Here is a 25,539-nt window from a genome sequence, read left to right as displayed (position 1 = left end):
CAGAGACAGAGAGCTTTATACAACTTTCATTTCAATGCATTCGTTGTGATTGTTCTGTTTGATTTGTACTTATTGTTAATGCCTGACTCTGCCTGACATATGCATTGAGTGTTAACATGGGCATGTATTTACAGGAACACAGAATGTATGTGGGCTTCAATGCCACTGCAGCGTTCGGCCTTGCTGGATTCTTAGAGCATCACCCACAGATCAGAGAGCCCCTCACTCTAACGCCCGGAGGACAGTGTACATCATACATGTCACTTGAGCACAGCCATGAGCCTGGTTATTACTTCCCAACAGTTGGTCACTTAACTACCCTGGGAAAAGTTCTTTGACTGTCAAGCAGCTATGATAGACAGTCCCATTCACTCCCAAGGCCAGGCGGCCAGTGGAGAAGAACAGGGCAACCCCTGGCTGTCTGTTTCGGGTAGTCGACAGGTGTTGATCTCAGCTAACAAACCTGGCCCAGAGAGACTGCCATTCCTACAGCTACAAGAAAAGAGGCATTGGGAAGCAAGGAGCGGGCTGAGGACTGAGACACCTGGTGGGTAGGCAGCCTTAAGTATGTGTCCTTGGGTGCTCCTCGAGATTTCTGGCCCATCTGGGAGTGCTGGTTCTGTGAAGGGACAGTTTCTGGGGTGAAATTTCCCCATTTGAGTTGTAAGCCACTATCATGCTAGGGGAGATGAGGTATACGCTGGTGAAACTGTTTGCACCGCCATCTCTACAGTTAGATTGCTGATACCAGTTTTGCTCACTGGTGTACATGGGGCCAAACAGAATGAATTCATTTTTTTTTTTCTTTCAGCAGGAAAAAAAAACCCTCTGGGGCTGAGGAAGAGACTCCATTGATAAAGTCCCTGGCGTGCAAGGGTGAGACCTGTATTTGGATCCCAAGCCCATGTATGAAGCTAGATGTGAAGCATGTGCCCATCAACCCAGAGCTGAGGGGAAGGCGTGTGGAGGCCAATAGATGCCTGAAGCTCATTGGCTGGCCAGCCTCGTCAAATCAGTGAGCTTCCGGGTCAGTGAGCAGCTCTGTCTGAAAAAAATAAAAGTAGACAAAATTAAGCAGGCATGAAAAAATTATGGATTGCAACTACTTGGTAATTTTAAAATGTAACTTAAGAGGAAAATTAATTTTATAGGCAAAGGTGAAAAGCCATTGAAGAAAGCTACTTGGCAGCCGACTCTAGGCTCCTCATGCATGCTGATTCACAATTAATTAGATACTTCCAACATATAATGGCCCTGGATATATATACATTACCATTCCAAAATACAGGGAAGGGAGCAAAGTGAAGAAATACTGGACCAAAGCAAGACCAAAAACCAGCTGGGCAAGCTCCAAACTCTGCATCCTCATGTCTGATGTCAAAACCCTCTTCAGAGCTCTAACTCCTTTCTGCTTTGTTGGCTGCAGCACACTTCTTTCTCTTGGGCTGCTTCCACTCCCTGTTAGCAGCTCTCCTTGGCAGGTATCCCATGGCTGTGGCATCCCTAAAATCTTGGGCTTTCCAAGGCAATCCAGGCTTCAATTTCACAGCTTCATGCAATGGTCTCTCTGCTAAGCCTCCATTCAGGGTCACCCCTAACACATGCCTGGTCTCAGCAGCTTTCTTTAGGCATGGAGGCAAATTCCATAACTGTTTCTTCTATCCTTAACTCTAAAGTCAGAACCATGTGGCTGAAGGTGCCAAGTTCTAGGGATGGAACATGGCTCCCTCATTCAATTACATCTTCACCAGCTTTCACTGCCTAAGCTTGGATGTCCTGAAACTTGCTCTGTAGACCAGGTCAGTGGTGTAGGAGGTCCTTCTTTCTAGTGTTGCTTATATTGGTTAATAAAGAAACCGCCTTGGCCTGATAGGGCAGAACTTGGGTAGGTGAAGGAGATGGAACTGAATGCTGGGAGAAAGAAGGGCAGAGTCAGGGAGATGCCATGGATCCATCGGAGACAGACACTGGGAATTTTACCTGCTAAGCCACTGCCACGTGGCGATACACAGATTAATAGAAATGTGTTAAATTAAGATGTAAGAATTAGCCAGTAAGAAACTAGAGTTAATGGGCCAAACAGTGATTTAATTAGTACAGTTTTTGTGTGGATTTCAGAGCTAAGCTAGCTGGGCTGCTGGGATGAAAAAAACATCTCCTCCCTCCTACAGGCTAGCCTCAAATTCCAAGATCTACTAGCCTCTGCCTCCCCAGTGCAGGGATTAAAGATGTGTTCCACCACACCCAACTCTATGTAAGCTTTTTATTAGTTCCCTTTCACAAGTTTGAAATTTAGCTGGGTGGGATCTTGCCCTGAGGTCTCCACTCCCTTTATTCTATTTCTTAATCTGTCTATCTTCTTGCACACAGAATTTATCACAATTTCACTTTCTATTGCACTTTTTATCCGCAAATATTTTTCCTTGCTCACCTTGCTCCTTTTCATTATAGAATTAACACTAGTAACCACAAATCAGAATCTATATTAGGCTATTTTGAGTTCGGCACCATCACAGTGGGAAAGCCTGGCAGCAGTAGGTATGGTAGCTGAAACCCCAAGCCAAGAGTTCACATCTTAAACCCCAAACAGGAAGCAGAGAGAGCAAACTCCAAAGGGCAAGGGTTTTTAAACTCTAAAAGCCTGTCTTCAGTGATGTGCTTCTACCAACAAGACCACACCTCCTAAACTTCCCCAAACAGTGCCGTGAACTGGGGACCAAATATTCCAATGTCTGAGAACACTGGAGACATTGCATTTAAACCACCACATGTTCTGACCTTAAAATGTCAATAAAGTAAGAACTACTGGACTGGGAAGATGACTCAGCATCTTTTTTTGTTTGTTTTGGAGCCTGTTCTGGAACTAGCTCTCTGTAGACCAGGCTGGCCTCCAACTCACAGAGATCCGCCTGCCTCTGCCTCCCGAGTGCTGGGATTAAAGGCGTGCGCCAACCACTCCTGGCTGGGAAGATGGCTCAGTAAAGTGCTTTCTGCATAAGCATGATGACCCAAGTTGAATCTTTAGAACCCATGTAAAGAAGCTAGATGTGGTGATACACTGGTTATCTCAGCCCTGGGGAGGCAGAGAGAGAAAGGGGTGGGGGGAGAGGCCTCCTGGGCTCGCTGGCCAACTAGCTCAGCCTAACTGGTGCAGTAAGCCCCACATTCCAGTGGGAGACCCTGTCTCATAAGACAACGCAGATGGCTCCTAAGTAACATGTGTGGTTCATGTCTGGCCTCTGTGCACACACACATGTATGTATACACACTGTACAACATGACCATGCCTCCTTCCAAGGAATCACAAGCACTTATATACATACACACACACACACACACACGCACACACACACAGAGAGAGAGAGAGAGAGAGAGAGAGAGATTGATTGATTGATTGATTGCTTGATTGTAAAAGTCTTATGACCTTAACAGTTTTCTGAATCCTTCAAGAGACTGCTGATTCAGGCTCAGCTGCCTAACACGGCCCCATGCAAGGAGCCTCTGCAGGGCGGTCCCATGACAGGACTGTCTGTCTCCGGATTCAAGTTCACTGGCAAACCCCCAGAGCAACACTGTTAAGACTGTATCTTACCTCCCTTTGATCTGCAGAGGAGAAATCTAATATGTGGGTGACCGGGGGCCTCAGACAGAAGTCAGCCTGCGGTCACTGGGAAGGGTAGAGAGGAGCAGGAAGCTGTTTCAGAGGCTCACAATGGCCACTCTGTGGCCCAACAAAGGCCTGCCCTCCTGAATGATGCCTGACCTTTAAACTCCCACAAACATATGTATTTGCTCAGCAATTACAATTTAAACAACTGAAGAGGCTGTGTAAACCCTTGTATCAAAGGAACACATGAAAGCTTGCCAGGATCCCTAACAAAAGGAGGCTGAACAACCCTGGCTCTCCTAGGAAAGCACAGGGGTCTCTTCCCCAGAGCACAGTTTCCCTCAGAGACCCCGGGTTTCGTGACTAGGATGACAAAAGGCAGGCTCAACCCCTAATAATAGAAGCTGAAAATCTGCAGGCTAAGAAGCCTGTGCGAGATGGGAAGTTCTTTTTTTCAAATAATTATTCCACTCTCTCCCCTCCTCCTGATACCCCCGCCTTCCCCCACGCCATCCCTCATCCACTCCTCAGAGGAGGGATAAGGCTTAAACGATTATTTTTTTAAGACAAAGAACTTTAAAAGAAAAAGAACAAAGAACTTTTTTTAAAAAGATTCATTTATTATGTATCAGTGTTCTGCCTGCATGTATGCCTACAGGCCAGAAGAGGGCACCAGATCTCATTACAGATGGTTGTGAGCCACCATGTGGTTGCTGGGAATTGAACTCCGAACCCTTGGAAGAGGAGGCAGTGCTCTTAACCGCTGAGCCATCTCTCCAGCTGAGATGGGAAGTTCTTTAATGAAGAAAACTGAGGTGATGCGGCTAATGCCATTCTTTAGGCAAGGGAGTCACATTGCCTTCCTGTGGTGTGTGTGCACATCCGTGCACGTGTTGGGCACACACACATACACACACACACACACACACACGGAGGCCAAAGAAAAAGCTTGAATGTTAATCAGTCACCATCCACTTCTCTTTCTCTCTCTCTCTCTCTCTCTCTCTCTCTCTCTCTCTCTCTCTCTCTCTCCCTCCCTCCCTCCCTCTCTCCCTCCCTTCCTTTCTTTCAAGACAAAGTCTCTAACTAGCCTGGAACTCAGGGATCCCTGCACCACCATGTTCAACTTTTGTTTTTCATTAACATGATGAGAGACAGGAGTTAGGCAGATAGGGACGGGGCCATGACTAAGTAGGCAAAGATGGCGAATTTCCAAGATGGCTGGCTTCTTCCTCATATTCCTGACCAGAGACAGAGGCTCCAGACGTATTTATGCCAAAGTTGTGGGCCTATCATCTGCCCTGTCTTTGTTCAAACTTATCAACCCTAATTTAGGGAATGAAGAGCCCTCAAAGATTCTTAAAATTCCCCGTTTCAGTTTCTTGAGTACAGAGGGTCTTTCTGTGTGTGCTTGCTATGTGTATGTGTGCATGCGTGTGTGCATGCACGTGTGTGTGTGTGTGAACACGAATGCACATGCGTGCTTCCTTGCCTCTAACAAAGCCTTCCTTCACTGGCTGATTCTGTCCCCTGCTCCTACTCGTGCTCCAGAGGTTTCCCGCCTTTTAATTCTTTAACTGACAGAGAAAACAACCCCAATCATAGACAGAAGCAATGGTTTCTGGGGATGGAACTTGGCCCCTCATGCTTGCAGGGCAAGTGCTTTACCAAACCCAGCTCCTTGCTGTCTTTATGAATATCACGCAACACACCTGTGCTATGAATCTCACAGGAACCCTTTCCTCAGTTTTTCAGTGTGATGGTGGCTCCCCTCCCTAATGGCTGTAAATTTTAAGAATTATTTTGAGGAAAGAGAAAAATTTGAGAAATAATGGGGACAAAGTTCCCTCAAAGCTGGAGTGGCAGCGTAAGCTGGCAAGTTGCTCTGACAACCCCTTAGTTGGTGAGGCTGGAATGGACTCAATGCTTGGTTATACTCAGCCACAACAGACAGCATGGATGTGAAGTTTCATCTCCAGCAGAGGGGATCCATGATAGACAGCAAGAGAGCAAGCATGGCCTCTGGCTACAGAGCATAGGGATGGGGCACACACAGAGTCAGGAGAAAGATGGCAGATGCAGATGATAGGCTAGGGAGATATGCCTGACAGCAGCGTGTCCTGAGAAATGGCTGTCCCTTGTCTATCAAGTGAAGTGTCATTTCAAACTCCAGCCATCCTCATGTAAACACAACGCCCACACTGTTATGTGGTCCCTGTCTGCTCCAGTGCTATCACTAGCAAGGCTTCATGTAGGGAGGGAGAAGCAAGACATCCGAGAATCTGCCCTGGGCCAGGGCCTTTGTCGGTTGCAGACCCTGCACAGGAAGCACAACACATGTTCCTGGATTTTATTTCCTGCTGCAGCCAGCGCAGCCTGGATAGCTAAGACTGGCAGGGGGTGCCGGGATTGAGACACGGAGGCTTCTTTTCAGGTGGAAGAACAGCAACTTCATTGTGCCCAGCAACCTTTTATACCTCTACTCCTTCTGTGGAGACCCACAGGCCAGAAAGAACACAAACATCCTTGTCCATTACAGACCACAAGGAAGTTCCGCTGTCAGTCAGGGAGAGTGAGGGCAGCTGGATCACAACAATTTTTACATTTTTCTTCTTTTCGTGTGTGTGTGTGTGTGTGTGTGCACGTGTGCGCTATGCTTTCACGTGTCCAGGCCGAAGGAAATCCTCCTTTCTCTTCCAGCTCATTCCTTGAGGCTGGGTCTCAGTCACTCAGAGCTTGCCAATACAACCAGTCTCACTAGTGAACTTGCTAGGGGATCCCATCTCTGCCTTCCCAGGCTGGAATTACAGGGATGCCATCACACCCACTTGGCATTTCCATGGGTTCCAGGGATCCGAACCTTGGTCTTCTTGGTCGAGTTGCTAGCACTCTAACTGCAGCGCCTTCACCCAAGTCTGTCTTTGTTTCCAGACAGCTAAGGCATGCCAGGCACTGTATGTCCAGCATTCATGTTTGACTCTGTCCTAGGCAGTCAGTATGGGAGATACAAGTCTGGGGAGCAGAGATGTTCATCCACCTGCTCCAACGGGGCTACTGACTGGAAAGATACATGACGCGGATGCAAGTCTCTTGTTTGTGGAGAGCCTGCTATTGCATTCTGCATAGGGGAGCAGATGAAAAAGATGGCCTCACATATCAAGGAGTCAATAACTATACACCAGTCAAGAATGCAGCGGAGGACGTGGTTGCGGCTCAGTGGAAGAGCACTTGTCTAGAATACAAGGCCCTGGGTTCCATCCCCTGTGCTGCAATAAAGGCTGCTGGCGGGAGGGGGGAAAAGGTCCCAGTTGTGGGTTGGGAGTGGTGGTGGTGGGGTATTCCAGGTCTACTAAACTAGCACAGTCTATCCCGACCTGGCAGGTCTGCGTAACACACATGACTTTTCCCTGAGTTAGACTTGATGTTTTTCTCCCATCCTGAAACCTCCACGCCCAAGCACCCACTTCTGCCCAGGGTAAGCAATCTGGAATACTATAGTTTGCCATATGACTTGGGGGGAGGGTTTCAGAGTCAAGAGGCTTCCCCAAAGGGTACTCAAGCATTAAACGTAGGAAAAGTGAAGCTCAGCGCACATGACAGCAGCCCCATCATGACCCCCACATGCTGCAGTCGGAGGCTCTAAGATGGAGAAAATGAGCACTCTCCTGCAGAGCAAGTCTTTTGCCAAACTCCAAAGACTAACTGCACCACCAACCCCTTGACACACACAATTCAGAAACCACTACAAAATAACACTTTCTTCTCTTTCTAGAGTGGAAAGTATAATATGCTCTCCTTCGGGCAGCAAGCGCGTCTGTAGAAGGCTTATTCCAGCCATTTCCAGAAAGCAAATTGGAAGAAGGGATAAGGCTGCAGTTTCAGGTCTGGTACCCAGCAACAGTAGACGCTCAGAACATGCCTTTCCTCTCAATTTCAAGAAGCCAGTAATTCCTTTCCAGTTTCCTTCTGAAATGGAAGGCGCCACAATGGGTTCTGCTATCGCCATAGCTATGTCCACGCAGGAGTCAACAACATGTAATTATCTTTGCTGGAGTCCATGTTCAGTGTGGAGACAAAGGAGCGTAAGACCAGTGAGGAGGACTGGTTTACCAAGATACACCATCCAGCACTGTCACTATGGAAATAAATACAATGTTGCTCTCTTACAGCCCTCTTTAACACTTTGACATGGAGAGACAGCTCAGTACTGGAGAGTACCTGCTGCTCTTGCAGAGGACGGAAACGCAGTTCCCAGCACCCATGCCCAGTGCCTCACAAGTGCCTGTGACACAGCTCCAGGTCCTGACACTCTTCTGGCCTCTGCAGCACGTGCACTTCTGTGCAGCACTCATATACATAATTAAAAGAAAAAAAAACTTTAGAAAGATGCAGCTAGACAGATGGCTCAGTGGTTAATAGCACTGACTGCTCTTCCAGAGGAGCAAGGTTCAATTCCCAGCACCCACAGGGCTGTCCACAACTGGCTATCTGTAACTCCAGTTCCAGGGGAATGATGCCCTCTTCTGGTCTCCAATGGGCATTGCATGCAGGTGGTGCATGTACATATATAAAGAAAAAACATGTATAAAACAATAGGATACATTTTGAATAAATCTTTTTTAAAAAATTGTAAAAAGTGGGCATGCAGAAGGTTCTGGGTTTGACACTCCAGTGCCAAAATGTTTAAAAGTTGTCTTAACAATAGAAATTAACATGTACTATCTTGGACAGAATCTATTTGTATCTATATCTTGAGAACAAATTATGTGTTCCTGGGTAAAGACACAATCCCAGGCTAGGAAATTATCAAAGGTAAGCATTTAGGACCAGTTCAACTCAAGTTTCAGCTTGGAAGAAAAGAGATGCTTACAAGACAATGACGAAACTTTACGAAAGTATTGATAAAGTACATAAATCTGAAAAATTGCTATCCATCTAGATAGTGACTTCTAGTCACTGCCCTGGGGGCTGAGTTTAAAGAGTGAAGAGCAGGGCTCTGGGAAAGCTGCCTCCACCGAAGTTTCAATCAACCTTGTTAAACAAAAGTAAGACATTTTAAAATTCTCAGTTTTCCTCATATAAATGATCCTCTGTTGTCCACCATCCATGTTCTGACTTCTGCATTAGCCTGAGCCTGGATATTGTCGTCCAGCGTGGAAGCAAAGGCAGCTGAGCCCTCAGTGGTCCCCATTTATCTTTTTGAGCCAAATATCACAGTTGACTGATTCCATGAATATAAAAATCATGAAGCAGACTGGAGAGACAGCTCAGTGGTTAAGAGCACTGCTGCTCTCAGCACTTGGGAGGCAGAGGCAGGCAGATCTCTGAGTTAAGAGGCCAGCCTGGTCTACAGAGCGAGTTCCAGGATAGCCAGAAATACACAAAGAAACCCTGTCTCGGAAAACAAACAAACACTGCTTCTCCAGGGAACTCAGACTTAATACCTAGCACCCACACATTTTGGCAGTTCATAATCATCTCTAATTCTAGTTCTAGATCTTCTAGCCTTTAGAGAAACCAGGCGTGCACATGGTGCAGATTTACAGGCAGGCAAAACACATAAACATAAACAACAAATTATTAAGGCATCAAGCTGAGACCGGTATATCAAAACAGATCTTTGTGAGATTAGGGGACACCTGAGTGCCAGGCCCTGCCGATGAACCTGAGAAGACAGCAGGTGGCAGCAGTGGACTTGACATTGAACTGGGACAGGGACTTGAGCCCTGACAGGAAGCTGCTTCAGTTTCTAAAGACTGCATTGCAAGATTGGGTATGTGTAAGTCAGGCAGACAACTGGGACGGCTTTTGGGCAAGGACCATGGGATGATGGGCTGTAATGCCAGATGCCAGGACACCTGCGTGGCCAGCCCTTCTCTCCATTGGCTGTAGGAGACAGCAGAGAAACCCACCATGATGCCAACTGCCGGAAGTGACATCAGCAACCTTACTTCTTCCTCCCTGTGGAGTTCTAGCTCCTTTGGACCTGAGATAGCTGTTCCACCTGTACGTCTACTGGAGCACAGTATAAAGTTTAATTTTGTTACATCATGGAAAGTTGGTAAAATAAGATTGCACATTGGCAAACACTGCAGCATTTGGGCATTTTATGAGGCTCCCTAGAGTTTCTTTGTATAAGCCTGTCTCATGTGGACAATGGGGTACACTCTGCTCCCTGGGCATTAGAACAGAGGGTGTCTCAGGCAGACCTCAACAGTCATAAGGCTTTTGTCCCTCATTAGGAGTGCTTTGCTTCATGGAATGTCTAAGGATTCTCCCAGCTCAACAGTTAATTCCCAAGACAGCCAAGCAGCTATCAAATGGGCTGCATGCAGGTCTAGCAACTAACTTAGCATTCATTCCAACCCTAAAGGACCTTTACATCTAAACCGTCCAGATGAGAGAGTTACTGGGAAGGGACCAAAGCCACGCCATTTGATTCATTCCCGCACAGTGGCGTAGCCTCAGTCACAAGCCTATGCATCCCTCTGCGTTACCATCTCCCTTGGACACACACTCTATTCTTGCAGCACTGTTCTGTCTCCATCTTGTTCTCAGGGAGAGTGAACAATGACACCGGCCAGAGGGGCAATTCTTGCTGAAGGTTTAAGGGATTTGTGGGTAAAACCCCAACTCTCAGTAGAAGGTGGCGCAGGGTTCCAGCAGCATGGCCCCAGGGTGAACAGTGCCAGCACTGGAGCAGGTGCTGCTGAAGAGCAACAGGTGCAGACGGCCACCCTGACAGCTCACACTTCTCAGTGTCTTCCTGACAAGGCCAACACTTCCCACCTCATCAAATGGGAACCATCTTCACCTGTCATCACCCACATTCTAAAGCTTCCTACAGCGTTTTCTTAAAGTACACGGATTTTTTTTTACCGTTGATAAAGAATTCAACAAGAATATATTTTATTTTTTCATAAAAGTTTAACAAAAATATATTTTTTCATTAACTTAAAAATACAGTTTCAGAAAGCAATTTCCAATTGTTATAATTCATTATACATTTTTTACAAACAGTAGAAGAAAGCAGTCAATACAAGCAATGTGTGAAGCAATGGTGTGGTCACTTCAGAAGCTTGACTCTGTCTTTCAGAACCTTAAAGGTGGGGTTCTTGTTAATTTTCTTGTTGAAGATGGCCAGGAGCTCCTCCTCTGACATGTGATGGTCGCTCATCACTGCATGGTACTGAGCTATGACCTTTACAAAGAGAAACAGATGTCAGGCGGGGAGGGCATTTGTAGATGTGCTCGGCAAATCTACCTGTCCAAGGTTCTTTGGGGATGAAGTACACTGAGAAAGGTCCAGATGTAGGTCAACAACACAAAATAAAAGAACCCCAGAAGTTAGTCACACAAGCAAAGACCCAGCAGCTGCCCAGATGTGCACAAAACTGCATCTCACACAGGACTACAGATTTAAAAAAAAAAAAAAAAGGGTGGGTGGGTGGGTGGGGACGGCATGATAGTTCAATGAGGTAAATAAATACAATAAAGCCTTTGAAAAAAAAAGCAATGGCAACCATTTATATCAGCAAAAGAGAGCAAAGTGCCTGGAAAAATCACTTCTGGTCATTTCCAATACAGTCAACTGTAGGTAATGCATGCAGTCTTTAGACATGTCCAGAGTCAGAGAGCTACCCTGGCTTGGTTGCAGCATGGATGGGTTTGTTCCAGGCGCACAAGTGAGCCACTCTGGAAGTAGATTTGACTGTCTGTCTCAGTGTTTTCAGGTTAAACAACACACATGTACACTTTAAAACAACCCCTCCCCAGCTATCCCATGCCTTATTTGTTGCAGGATGTACCTTTTTCTTTAACTTCTTGACTGATATCTCGTTGTCTGGAGCCTGTTTCAGAACGGCTTTAATGGTCCCCTTCCAGTTGAATTTACCTACAATGCAAAGAATGATGCATAAGGCTCTTTGTTTTGTCATCCAAAGAGCAAAGAAAAAACGTTCCACAGTTGTGTGCTTCCTGGGAAATGACATCACTCTCCCATGAACAAGACACCAAGTCCTTCACTAGCTCAGTAAGAGGGGTCTCCAGGGACCAACTGCATGTCAGAGCGATGTACTCAGTGAGGAGAGATGGTCCTCAGAGGAGTGTCATGGTAGGGACAGCCTCCTGGGAGAAAGGATCGACAGACAGAGCTGAGCATCCACAGAGAGCCTGTGGTACAGAAGATGTAGCTGAGCAGCTCAGCCTGTTCCTGCTTTTCCTGCTAGGCCCAACTCTCAACTGAATGCCAGACTCTGAATGCCAGACTCAGACCTAAGACAACATGGAAAGGTGGTAAGAGACAGACTGGCAGTGTCTCAGGGCCTGCCAAGGGACAGACTCTTTTGTTCCATAGTCTAGATTTGGAGTCAAGAAAGCCACCAGGTAAAAGTTAGACCAGCCCACACCTACAGATAAGGAGCAAAGAAAGGGTAGGCCTGGCCTGCCACCAACACTGACAGCACAACCATTAACTCTAGGCTAGTGCCACAGCCTGTGTTCAACTGGTGACCACTGTTGGCCAAGATCGAGTTGGGAGGCAGAATCCTGCCTTTCAAAGGCTGTGGCAGGGACAGGGACAGTGCCAGAGTTGAACAAGAAATCTGACCTTTTGCCTGTATTGGTGGGTAATGAGAAAGAAGTTGCCTAGATATGGTGACAGCGGAGGCCACAAGAGGAATCCCTTTGGCTGTGACAAGGAACAGGGAACTTGGGACTTCCCACCTCTACCTGGCAGCAGAAACATGCACCACCTTAAGGTCTGGAGAGAAAACTAGGAAAGCAGGAAGTAGTAGGCTGTAGGCACAGGCCAGTAATCCCAACTACTTGGAGGTTTGGCAGGAGGATCACAAATTCAAGGTCAGTTAGCCTGGCATACAGAGAAGGTCAAGGCCAGCCCAGATAAATTTAGTGATACTTTTGTCCCAAAATAATAAAAAAGGCTTAGATGCAGCTCAGTGATGCACTGTTTGCTTAGCACAGACAAGGCCCCTTCTGTTCAAGTCTTAGTGTGTGTGTGTGGGGGGGGGGGGGAGATGTAGATGGGCATGGTGGCGCACACCTTTAATCTCAGCACTCAGAGGCAGAGACAGGCAGATCTCTGTGAGCTGAAGGCCAGCCTGGTCTACAGAGTGAGTTCCAGAACAGCCAGGGATAAACAGAAAAACACTGTCTCAAAAACAAAACAAAACATAACACATATGATATATAAAGAAGTTTCAAGTTATAATTGTGAGAAAACAAAAACCCAAAATCCAACCAGAAAAGGGACAGAAGGCCAATAAGAAACAACTTAATCCTTAAAAGCTTTCAGTCTACAAAGTCAGAGAGGCGTCAAGAGACCTGACTAAGTTTGGGCAGTCACTGAACCCTCACCAATGACTCTAACTCCCATCCTGGCTCATTTCTACAGGCAGGAGAGGGTAGGAGTATACATGGCAAGTGTGGATTTGCCACTTCACAACAGAACTTCCAGGTTCATGAGGCAGGAGCTCTGTGTGAGAGGTGGTATTTAAGAGGAGACCCACAGTCTTGGATCCTGACAGTGTGTGTGTGTGTGTGTGTGTGTGTATAAATATATATGTATGTGTGTGTGTATATATATATATACACACACATGAGAGAGAGAGAGGTGGCCATGGAACGTCACGCAGGGAGACACTAGGAACAGACCCAAAGGCTGAGAAGGAGCAGCTACTACTGCCCGGACCTTAGGTTATCTCTACAGGAGGGGGGGCTAGACAAGACACACAGGGAAGGTGGGAACAGAACAAGCCTTGGGAAACCACACTGGGCTCACTGCCAACTTAAGGGCAATATTACTGCCATGGTTTGGAACCACAGTGCCCCCTAAAGACGGGGACCCAGTTTGGTGCCACTGAGAATATTAGTAACCCTGACAGTGTGGGACACTAGTCTATCTTTGGGTCACTGCAGAATTGACCTGTAAGAGGCTGTGGGACCCTTTTGCCCTTTTGAGCAAGCAGGGCCCTACCACAGACTCCAAATCAATAGGACTAGTGATCATGAGCCAAAATTATTGGTTTTATAGTTTGATCATTGTTGCAGCAATGAATGATGGCCAACATATATGTTATTCCCCAGAAGAGGGGCCTTCTGGGGAATAACAATATCTATATATTCAATCCAGATATCCCCCTTTTCCTTAAGAGAGGATGGAGGCACTGTGGTACCAACCCATACGCCTCAGTTGTGCCTCTAATGGGCATGACCTTGCAAGGCGGTGCCTGGCCTACCCTTGGCAGGAGCATCTTTTTCCTACCCACACAGAATACACACAGCCAGTGAGTGGTACCTTTTGCTGGAACCTCATGGTCCTTGGCCTCTCCCTCCTCAGGCTGTCCTGGCAACTTCATCTTTTTTTTCTTAGACTCATCTGTTAGAGAAGCAAAAAGGTTTACCTGGTTCCAGTTACAAAAGCCCAGCTTGGCACGGGCATGCGAGCTCCCTCACCACACCCGGCTCAGCAGGTTGTTCTCCTGCTTGCTGGAGATGAGCAATAGAAGGCTGAAGGGAGGTCAGCTGGACCCCTAGAGCCTCTGCCCTTCTCCATACCTGGCCCAGAATGTGAGGCCTAACACATTTCCCTGTACCCCACTCACAGCCTCACTGAGAATCCAGTGTGCGGGCTGAGCACACACCTTCTGAGTGTTTTCGCCGCTTCTGTTTTCCTTTCCCTGTCTTGATCTGCCCCTCATCAGCATTTTCACCAGGGGCCCCATTTCTGCCTGCATCCTCTTCTGAGGCCTGCCCACCCCGGGCCTTCTTCTTTTCTGGCGGGCGGTCAGCCTCTGCGGTCTCCTCCCCACCAGCCTCCTGTCCTGCCTCCTGGCCCTTTTTGCGCTTTTTTGACTTCTGGCCCCTCAGGTTTTCCTGTTGGTTTTCTGACTTCAGCTCTTTCTTCTCTTTCTTTCTATTCTTCTGTCGTTCCTCCTTCCTTTCTCTTTTATTTTTCTTTGCCTCTGCTTTTTCTTCTGTGGTGCCATTTGTTTCCTCAGGTGGAACCTTAGTGGGGATCTCTGCATGAGGCTTGGCCATGTTGCTGGGTGGTTGCTGATCTTGCTCCTTATGAAATAAAATAAGAATTATCTAAATATCTGGTGCGGCCACACCTACTGTCCATACTACACTGTTTATGACTATGACACCAGCAGCTAAAATTTAGCAATACAAGGTAAGCACCCCCAAGTTCATACCTCATTCTCGATCCTGTTTTCATGTTATTAAAGGGAGAAATGATTCTGGCTCATTGTCACCCTTCATCTAGACGAGGACAGAACAGCCAGGTGCAGGGTGTCATGTTGTGGAATATTAGTTGAAGATGTGTTATGTTAGTTTATGCTGTGGAATATTTGTTTAATGATACAAAGATGTGTTACATTTGTTTAACTCTGTGAAGCTGTATTACTTTGCCTGCCTAAAACATTGGTCTAATAAAGAGCTGAATGGCCAATAGCTGGGCAGGAGACGGACAAGTGGGGCTGGCAGGCAGAGACAATAAATAGAAAGAAAAAAAAAGAGAAAAGGAGAATGCAAGGGGCCAGCCACCCAGCCAGACTCAGAATAAGAAGGAAAGAAAAGATATACAGAAATAGGGTAAAAGTTCTGAGGCAAAGGTAGATGGGATAATTTAAGAAAAGCTGGCTAGAAATAAACCAAGCTAAGGCCAGGCACTTATAAGTAATAATAAGCCTCTGTATGTTTATTTGAGAGCTGGGTGGTGGGTCCCCAAAGAGCAAAGAGTTTAAAAAAAAAAAAAAAGAAAAAGAAAAAAAAAAAGAAAAAGAAAAAGAAAAAAAAAAAAACAAAAACAAAAAACCCAGCTACAGCACCAGGAAGCTGTGTGTCTGCAGAGCTGGGCTTAAGGTCCAGTTCCACTGATATCTGGTTCCCAGGAGCTACTGCTTCTTCTGCAGGACAGAGCATGTGGAAACTACCATTTGTGGCTGAGTCACCTGTAAGACAGAGTTCCACATACAGCTGACATACAGCTAACACGAGAAAAATGTCCTGTGTGTGGGGCAGTGGACACAATGAAGGTAAGTGTTCTGTAAATGAAATAGACAAAGGCACTGTCACATCCTCCTTCTCCCGATGAGATGGCCACCCTCAGGACAGTCACAGACAGCGGCCAGTGTCAAGAACGGAGAATAAAGTCTGGTAGGGTCTGAGTGCCCCTCGCATGGGCAGGCACTACAGGTTGGCTTCCCATGTGATGGAAGCAGAAGTGTCAGAACCTCAAGACGGAGGGCCTATGGCAGGTCATCAGGGATGCTGTCCTCAGTGAGTTAAGACCAAACCTACCCTAAACCTTGTTAGTTTCCTGCCAACCAAGTCACCATTCCCAAAATGCTCCTATTACAATACTACCTGTCTGCCAGAAGCTGAACAGATGGAACTACATCTTAGACTTCCAACCTCAAAAAGTGTGAGCTAACCAAGCCTCTTTTCTTCACAAAGAGCTCAGCCTGAGGCTGTTGTAGCCAGGAACTGAAGGCACTGCATACACTGTTACAACAGACTTTCTGCCTACTTCCGCACTTAGTAGGAATGGGCAACAGGTCCATGCAAACAGGTCCCGTCTCTGCTGTAGGACAGTGATCTCTCAAGATGTATGAGAACAGTGCACTGAATTGCCATAAGTTGTGGGCCTATGCAGAGGGACGGATTAGGCTGCTACAGGTGCTGGAATGCCTGGGTTGAGGCATCCACAAGCATGACAGCAAGTTCCATTCCTTGGTCACTTCCAAATGACACGAAACAAGTTACCCAGTCCTCTGCAATGCCAAAATGAAGTCAAACCAGCCTTCCCTTGGCGCACTAACTCAGCGCCAGGAAAGGCAGCACTGGGAAGCAGACTAACTGTTGTGGATTTCTCAGAAGCTGACAAGGCTCTAAGGGAAAGGAAGCTTCATGGGAATTCAGAGAGAGATCCAGGAAGAGGAATGGGAGACATCCAACACTCTCAATGTTCTAACTTCCTCTGACCAGGCCCCACTTGCTAAAATCTCCTCTCCTCCCAGCAGTGCCAGAAGTTGATGATGAGACTTCAACATATGGGCCTTTGGGGACATTCAATACTCAAACAGTAACACGTGACCACTGACTGCCAGAGTCTTCAACTTTCCTTCTACTAAGCTTAGACCCAATTTCCACCTGGTGTTAAACCAGGTCATGGCTGCGGGATGGACGGCATGCAGAGGTTCTTAGAGAGTCAGTTCTTTCCACTTCGTCCTACTCCATTGCCCCTGCTTCTGAGTGATCCCTGGCCAACTCTTTTGCAGTAAACACCCCCTTTTCTCTCTGCCCACTGGCTTTTGCTCTTCACAGCACCAAGACTTGGCCTTATATGGAACCCCTCATCCAGTGCTGGTTCCACCACTCCCAGCTCAACTGAGGCAGAACAACACCCAATGATGGCTGGACCCATGGCACCCTGCTAACTGACACAGGGAGAAGCTGTACACCAGGATACAAAACTCCACCCTGCCACACCTGCAGTGCCAGGAGGATATGCCCAAGATATGCCCAAGCCACGGCTAAACCAAGCCAGAGGCCCTTTGGTCTGCAGACAGTCACTGGGCAGAGGTATAGGGGCCGTTGTCACCGGTCATAGCTTAGCTGTCAGAACACAGCAGGAGCTTACTGCTCATTTTCTTCAATTCTTAATAACTTCATGAATTCCAAAGAACTAGAAAAAAGTCAAAACCCCACAGTTGAACTAAGCAATTTCAAATCTTTGATTTTTTTTGCAAAAACAATAGAAATAACCCTTTAAAATGGTATGTCACATTCATGCCAATTAAATAATAGATGGTTTGAAGACTTCAATCTGTGCATTGTGGAGACAAGTGCAGATATACCATAAAGGTGAGCTTCCTTCTGATCTCACTTTGCTGCTCAAGCTACCTTTTCCTTTCTGGGTGTGCCTATACACAGAACACGCGCTCATGTGTGCACACATGTAACTTTTTAGTCACTTTCCACCCTACGTTTTGAGCCAGGGTCTCTCACTGAACCTGGAGCTTTTTATTTAGGCTACACAGGTTAGCCAACAAGTCCTTGAAATCCACCTACCTCTGCCTCCTCATCGCCAGGGTTACAGATAAGCAATGCTATGCCAAGCTCGTATGAGAATACTGGGGATCCAAAGTCAGAGCCTCACACTTGGGCAGCAAGCACTTTATATACCCACTGTACCACTACAACATGCAGGGGTCTGAGGCCCCATACTCTTGGCTGAAAGATGCGATGCCCTCAGCCTGTTTAAATTTCTTTTACAGCACCAAGGCACTCCGGAGACATTTGAGGTCTGCAGTGAATGAGGAATAAATAAAAAGGGTATAGTAGCACAGATGGTTTAGATTGGGAAACTGAGGATCCAAGCCTAAATAATGTGACCATGATCAAACACACACAAAGCACAGCAGAGTTCAGAATCAGATCAGCCAGACATCAAACCCTGGATCACTCCCATTCACCCAGCCCGACTGCTATGCTAATCATTCCCCAAAAACTGGTCCCACTACCAAGCACGCATGTTGAAAGGCTGTCTCTGCATACCAGGTGCTCCAAGATCATTCCTATCGGTCAAGGAGCTGTAGCACAGAGGCTCTCTGGAAATGCCTTCTCAGACTCCACACACAGCACCCCCATTCCACTATTCCCAGCTGTTCGTTATACTGCAGTCAAAGCAGAATGGACTCACACTGCTGGACGCTTCGGAAAAGATGTTCCACACCTGCTCCAGAACAGAGTCACTGTGCACTTTCAGGCTGTTCCTCATCCAGTTCTGTAGATACAGAAAGAAAGCTGCTATCCCTTGACAGGTCACTGATGGGGCACACCCCAAATTGGGAATGTCATTTAAATCCATACCTGAAACTTAGCCTTTTTTCTGGGAACATTGTCAAAAGCACTTATTTGCTGCAGAAGTTCTCGAACTTTAGGGCTGACATTGGGTTTCTTTATTAATTCATTAATTTTCTATTAAAAAAAGAAGAATAAACAATAGACATATTGGTATGGCCAAAGGGCTCTCATCTTGGAAGCCAAGATTCTATATTTACATCTATGTATAACGACAAATATTCCTATTCCACACAGCACTGAAGGGCTGGCCAAAGCTATTAGGCAAGAAAAAGAAGCCAAAGCCTTTCTAACAAGAGGGACAAAATCAGGTCAAATATTGACAGGTAGCACTGGAAGGAATGCGGCCGCACATGTAGAAAGCTCTAGAGGGGCAGCAGTTACAGCTAACCACTCACTAAGCAGAGCTACAGGATACACAATTCTGAAGAGACAAGCCGTATCTTTATATACCAACAAAAAACAATGCAAGTGTGAACATCAGGAACATTTCATTTGCAATACAACATAAAGAATAGACTAGAAAAACCACAATCAAAGGGGTGAATTATAAACTAAACACAGTTACAAGAATCAAAGACGGCATTAATCTCATAGGCTGAGACAACATTAAGATGTCAACCTGAAAACAGCTGGCAAAGTCCAGCTGTATGTGTGATCTAATTTACAAGGAACCCTGAGAGACTCCAAACAAACAATATTGAAAAATAATAGTTTCGTGGGTTTTTTTTGTTTTGTTTTCTTGTTTTTTCCGAGACAGTGTTTCTCTGTGTAGCTTTGGAGCCTGTCCTGGAACTCGCTCTATAGACCAGGCTGGCCTCAAACTCATAGAGATCCGCCTGCCTCTGCCTCCTGAGTGCTGGGATTAAAGGCATGCACCACCCAAATTAGTTTTTTTTGTTGTTTTTAAATTCAAAACTCACTACAAAGCTACAATAATTCAAAGAGTGTGGTACTGCCACAAAGAACACTGGAAAAATGCAGGAATAAGCCCCCGAGGATATGGCTAAAGGGTTTTTGACAAGGATGTGAATGAAGACCACTCCATGAAAGAATGGACCCCTTTTCAACAAATGGTGCTAGAAATAGTGGATCTTCACATGGAAATTGGACTCTCATGTTATGTTACATAAAAAAATAACCCCAAGGGCTGGAGAGATGGCTCAGTGGTTAAGAGCATTGCCTGCTCTTCCAAAGGTCCTGAGTTCAATTCCCAGCAACCACATGGTGGCTCACAACCATCTGTAATGAGGTCTGGTGCCCTCTTCTGACCTGCAGACATACACACAGACAGAATATTGTATACATAATAAATAAATAAATAAATATTAAAAAAAAACTTTAAAAAAAAAAATAACCCCAAATGGATTAAAGACCAAGGCTTAAAAAGTTAAACTATAAAATCTTAGGAGGAAAAAAAAACCTTTCAAGAGATCTAATCTGCTAACAATTTCTTACACATGACCAGACAGACAACATTCAGGGTCAGCAGAATGGCTCAACAGGGAAAGGTGCTTGTGTGGAGTTCAGAGGACAACTTGTACCAATCACTTCTCTCCTACTACATGAGTCCTGCGGATTAAGCTCAGGTTACTGGACTTGGTGGCCAGTACCTGTATCCCATCTGAGCCATCTTGCTGGCACCCTACCCATCTTCTCAACTGGGCAGCTACTGGAAGCACTTCACGAGGGTCATGCCAGGAGTATGAACCTTCAGAGAGCCGACACCCCAAGTTCACACTCACACTCTGCCACTCAATCGGGCAACTACTAATTTGATTTTCAAGAAAATGTAGCCTCTACAAAGGTGCCATCTGTCCAGTGACCTCCCCTTTTTTCAAACTGGAGCTCATGGCTTTTGTAAATATTTTCACTTTAACTAGAAAATTCCTTGCATTTGTGAAATTATTCTCTTTGTTCAGATGTGACAGACTGACAAGGCCTAAGCTGTAAGCGTTCCACTGGGAGCACAGCTGCACATGCTTCAGTTTCATTTTACAGCCGAAACAAAGTTAGCAGGAACCCTCAAACACTGCGAACAAAACCTATAGAACACAGCATCCAAAGGTAAATGCACCAGCATTTTATCTTTCTCAAGATGTTCTGACACTTCTGTTCTGGGACCTATCCCCGAACCCCCAGAAGGAAGCAGGTGCCGGGTGACAGGATGGGTGGAGACCCTTACCTGAATCCATGCCTGCTGCTTTGCATCACCTTTGTGAGTCTTGGCTTCATAGTCTTTGCCTCCGTACTTCTGACCTTCAGTGATGCACTTCACGTGGCTTTTATAGTCATCGCCCCTGCAGAGGGACCCACCTCATCACTAGGCTGACAATGTGTCAGTGGCTCTCATCGACAGCACGCTGCTTACTATTTGTGACTTTCCACCTGGCAACTGCACAGACAGCCTAATTCTTAATCTAATCTTTCTACTTATTTGTTGATTTCTTCAGAGCGATGGTATCTGATAGTACCACAACAAAGGATCATCTCCCCCCTGATAATGCTCCCCCGAAAAGTCCCTTATTCTGAGTGCTCACTTCCTTGCACTGGATAATAATGGAAGTAAAATGCCAGTCAAGAAACTGAATGATCAAATTTTCTCTAAAAATAAATATTTTTTTGATGGTGTTGGGAATTGGACCTAGGGCCTCGTGCATACCAGACAAGAGCTCTGCCACTGAACTATAAACTCTCTGCTCCCAAACTGTGTGTGTGAGAGGACAATTTGGGGGAGTCATTTCTCTCTTCCACCTTGAGTCCTAGGAATGGAACTTAGTGGTCCAGCTTGTAGGGCAGGTGCTTTAAAATCCGAGCCACCTTACTAGCCCCAAATTCTCTAACCAACAGGATCTTGTCCCTTTGGTCTTCACTTTCACAAGTTCTTAAAATGAAACGGTGCTGGGGGACAATGGTCTGTAGCCTGTCAATTATATTTTAAATAAATGGCGACTGGCCAGTCCAGGCAGGAAAGTATAGGCGGGACAACCAGGCAGGAAGTAGAGGCCTGACGAGAACAGGAGAATTCTGGGAAGAGGAAAGCTTGGTCCACAGTCCTGTCCCAGCCACAGAAGAAGCAAGATGTGACTGCCCTGCCGAATAAGGTACCGAGCCACATGGCTAGTATAGACAAGAACAATGGGCTAATATAAGTTATAAGAGTTAATAAGAAGCCTGAGCTAATGGGCTAATCAGTTTCTGACTAATGTAGACCTCTGTGTGACTTCTTTGGGACTTAACAATTGTGGGAACTGGGCAGGACAAAAACCCTCGGACAACAAACTGGCACTCTGAGAAATCACATCAAGTTTAGTCAATGGACTGTAAGGTTTCCTTCTTGGTCTCTGTCCTCATTTTGCGCCTCTATTCTCCCAAGCTTGCAGGGTCCATGGATCTTCAGGAATTATCAGAACTTACCAGAAGTCCTTCCCACAGTCAATACAGGAGAGACATTCACAGTTTCGGCAGGCAGACACATGCTTTTCCACCTGTGCTTTCTTCACTGATTCACCGCACGCATTGCATGTAAAAAACACCATCTTTGGTTAAATGATTAAATGTTCTATCAGAGACTGGTTTGAACTCTTGGCCTAAAAAACAAAACAAGGTAAAGATAATTATAATAAGCAGAACCGTCTCCCAGTAAATGAATTCCACAGTACAAGAGCAGTCCCAAGGCTTGCCAGTAGTCTCAGAAGTCACCTGCCACTAGTGTCAGAAAACACGTGCTCAGCACAGGCCAGGAAGTGTGCTCAGGAGCTAATGTATCGAGCCCTCACAAGAAGGATGTAACAGCTCAATGTTTCTGAGGCCACAGAGGCACAGGGAGCAAAGAACTTGCCCAGGAGAGCATAAAAGGATTTAAACCTGGAAGATTGGCAGCACAGATAAAGTTGTCACTAAAGATCTCAAGCACCTCCCCCCATATAAAATGTACAAAATTAAAGTGGTAAAGAGTACCACAGTGCAGGTGTGCAGTGCAACAAAGCAAGGGGGCAAGGAGCAGAGCTTAGCAAGTGGAGAAGCCAAAGAACAATTCCAAAAATGACTAAAAATTATTCCTACAAGCACAATGATGAAGTCACAATTGTTAAAATGAAGACATTCCCTTGGCCTCAGTGGACAGGGACAAACGAACACATTCCATTAGGACTTATATAAATGAGGCAGAAAGAAAGAAACGCATCACAGGCGCTCCCAAACCCAGGTGTGCCAGCCTTCCTCCGTGCACTCAGCATGGAGACCATCTGCACACACACAGCCAGTTCATGTTGCATCATCAGGAGTATGCTCGGTGTCACAACTGCCACAGTAACTTTCAATACTTACAGAGCCTTTTAATCACTGTACTCTAAGAAAGCAGTGCTGCTCTTAACAAAACGGGCTTTGTTCAGTCCAAATATGGAGAGCTGCTTAACCCAGTACTTGCTTCCTCAGTATGAAATAGTGCTTGTGAGGTCATGCCAAAGCAAGACCAAGATTTTTTTCTATTGAGCACTGAATGGAAATCTTCCTGGTGTACAAAGTCCCTCTGCCTTCTGGAGCATTGTTGGACACGGGTTCATCTTATATGCTAGATACAAACCACAGGCCCTTGACACCAATGTCCTGTGCCTCCCTCCTTAGCTTGCAAACAGAGCTGATTAGCAAAGGAAGGCATGTGAACAGCTACAGCCTGGCACCAAAGGTGAAATGAGGTAGACAGGACCACTCCAGGCCATGTAAGTCCTGTTGTCTAGCTTGGTTTGTGTAAAGACATGTGACACAGGCCCAGCTTAGAAAGCCGGGACCATGTTTAATGTTTACCAGTCTGGCTTCTGAGATGCTTACTAGCATTTGGCACAAAACAGGCAGGCAGCTAGCTGTTCTGCTGCACTAGTGAGAAAACACAGGAACAAGAGCCTACCTCAGGTGTCACCAAGTCTGGACAGTCTTACACATTTATATAAGAACAAGACAAGAGTCACTGATTACATACCAAGAGACAAACTACTATCATAGCACAGGGAGCAGCTGCTGTGCGATTAGCTAAAGGAGCCACTAAAAAATCAGAAAGCACTTCCACAATGAGGCAGACGAAGAAACGCCCCTCCAACGTTACATGGCTTAGAGCTTTCCAACCTCCTCCACCGAGGGCTGCTGATTTTGGCCAAAAGAGGAGACAGCAGGCTTCAGCAAACCTTGAGATCCATGGGTCTGTTGGTTGGGAAACACCAGAATTAAAGGCCCAAGAAGGATACTGAAAACAAGATATAGGAAGTGACAGAGATGGTGTGTCAGAAAAATATGCACACAGCATCTATATAGAACAGGTCCCTATGGTCAGGGCACAGTGCGCACATCGAGTCAGGTGAAGGTTGGAATCAGGTCATATGTCCAACTGAAACATCAGTCTGGAGCCATGTTCAACTGCTTTTCTATTTGACAGGAAAGGGGAAACAGTGTATCCACCTGCTAGGCTAATGAGATAAGATTTGTAAGGAGCTTATTCCCGATCCAGGAAGGACAATCCAGCCCCAGGGTCACCTTGGCTGTGCTAAGAGTCAGAATCACAAAAGCCAGTTTAACAGCGTCACAAATGTGAAGGCTACAAGCAGAACCCTGGGCTAAGTGCAGCCTGTGCTTTCTTTCCAGTGCTGTGAGATATATACATATTATTATGTACATATGTCTTACCTCTGTGAATGTGCCTAGTACTCACAGAGGTCAGAAGAAGGCATTGGATCTCTTGGATTTTGGGTATTGGGAATTGAACCCAGCCCCTCTGAAGGAGCAATGAGCACTTTTTTGAAACAGGGTTTCTTTGTAGCTTTTGGAGCCTGTCCTGGAACTTGCTCTGTAGACCAGGCTGGCCTCGAACTCACAGAGATCCACCCGCCTCTGCCTCCCAAGTGCTGAGATTAAAGGCGTGCCATCACCACCACAACACAAGTCCCTTTCAGGAAAATCCCCAAAATTCGTAGGTGCAGTGCAAAACAAGAAGAGTCAGGCACATATCTCTGCCCTCCTGGGACCTGGGAGACCATGAGTGGGGCACCTGTTTCCACTAAAGCTCAAGGAATCCAAGCTATTCCCCTGCCTTGCAGTTCGAGCCTCCCCACCACAACCTCACCTGAACGTTTTAGGCACTATGGTAGACACTATGCACCTGACCTGATTTGAGCAAGTCCCGTGTCCTAAGCCCTCAATGGCCAGAAGTTAGGCCTGCAGGCACACACAACCTTCTTACCTCTCTCTCCTAGGAGGTAGTTGCTGCAGAAAAATCCTGACATTTTCTTTTATTTTCTTTTTCTTTTTTTTTTCTTTTCTTTTTTTTTTGGTTTTTCGAGACAGGGCTGCTCTGTGTAACTGTCCTGGAACTTATTTCGTTGACCAGACAGGCCACGAACTCACAGAAATCCGCCTGCCTTTGCCTCCCGGGTGCTGGGATTAAAGGCGAGGGCCACCACAGTCTGGCAATTTTGACATTTTCTGAGCAACTACAACATGCCAAGTCCTTTACCCCTGTAATCTTCACATACACTCCAAGTTAGGGTCTCTAGTATCCCTTTTGGTCAGACGTAGAGCCGAGCACAAGAGGGCTTTTGTATAAATAGACTTTTGGGACTCGCGCGCACTTGTGGTCCGCTGGCGCTCCAGGAGCCCTCAGGTGCCTCCTCAGAACTGAGTTCTCGAGACTCAGAACAGAATTTTCTCCCCATCAGACAGCGGGTCTGAAGCCCTGTGCGGTGGGAACCAACCATGCCATTTGGACCGCCCCGACCACCTGACTTAAAACCGGGACGCAATTTCTCCCGGAGGTCGGGACTCCAGCCTTCGTCGGCGAGCAGATCCGCAAGGAAGGCGGCCATGCCGCCAAGCCCTCCCCCTACAGGCCCCGGGCTTTAAGCTGCCGCCCTCACCTCTCAGCAGACTTCGCCAACGGTCTTAACCGACTGCCGGGAGCACGTGGAGCCGCAGCCGCCCAACGCAGAACCGCCACCGGCTCGCTCCCTCTCTCTTCCAACTCACCCGCGCAGAATTCACGTCCGGCCGGCGCGCGC

The 25,539-nt window shown here is 46.5% G+C and overlaps 1 protein-coding gene across 3 annotated transcripts; it reads right to left on the bottom strand.

The window, feature by feature from the left end:
- Nucleotides 1-10,602: 10,602 nt before the first annotated feature.
- Lyar (Ly1 antibody reactive) lies at nt 10,603-25,534 on the bottom strand. 3 transcript variants are annotated; one of them, XM_057771027.1, is made up of 9 exons: nt 25,399-25,534; nt 21,914-22,086; nt 20,682-20,796; nt 18,506-18,613; nt 18,336-18,419; nt 14,269-14,692; nt 13,923-14,003; nt 11,416-11,501; nt 10,603-10,808 (listed from the first exon to the last, which is right to left on the bottom strand). In XM_057771027.1, the coding sequence occupies exons 2-9, from the start codon at nt 22,033-22,035 to the stop codon at nt 10,674-10,676; spliced, it is 1,155 nt and encodes a 384-aa protein (XP_057627010.1). In that variant the 5' UTR covers nt 22,036-22,086; nt 25,399-25,534; the 3' UTR covers nt 10,603-10,673. The 3 variants fall into 3 exon arrangements, with proteins under 3 accessions (XP_057627010.1, XP_057627011.1, XP_057627012.1); XM_057771028.1 differs by lacking the exon at nt 25,399-25,534 and adding an exon at nt 23,618-23,688; XM_057771029.1 differs by lacking the exon at nt 25,399-25,534 and adding an exon at nt 23,598-23,615.
- Nucleotides 25,535-25,539: the final 5 nt, after the last annotated feature.

The sequence above is a fragment of the Chionomys nivalis genome, chromosome 6 (assembly GCF_950005125.1).
Source record: "Chionomys nivalis chromosome 6, mChiNiv1.1, whole genome shotgun sequence".
In the NCBI taxonomy this organism is placed as follows: domain Eukaryota; kingdom Metazoa; phylum Chordata; class Mammalia; order Rodentia; family Cricetidae; genus Chionomys; species Chionomys nivalis.
Note: the sequence above shows the minus strand (reverse complement) of the source record. Positions and strands in the feature narration are given on the sequence as shown.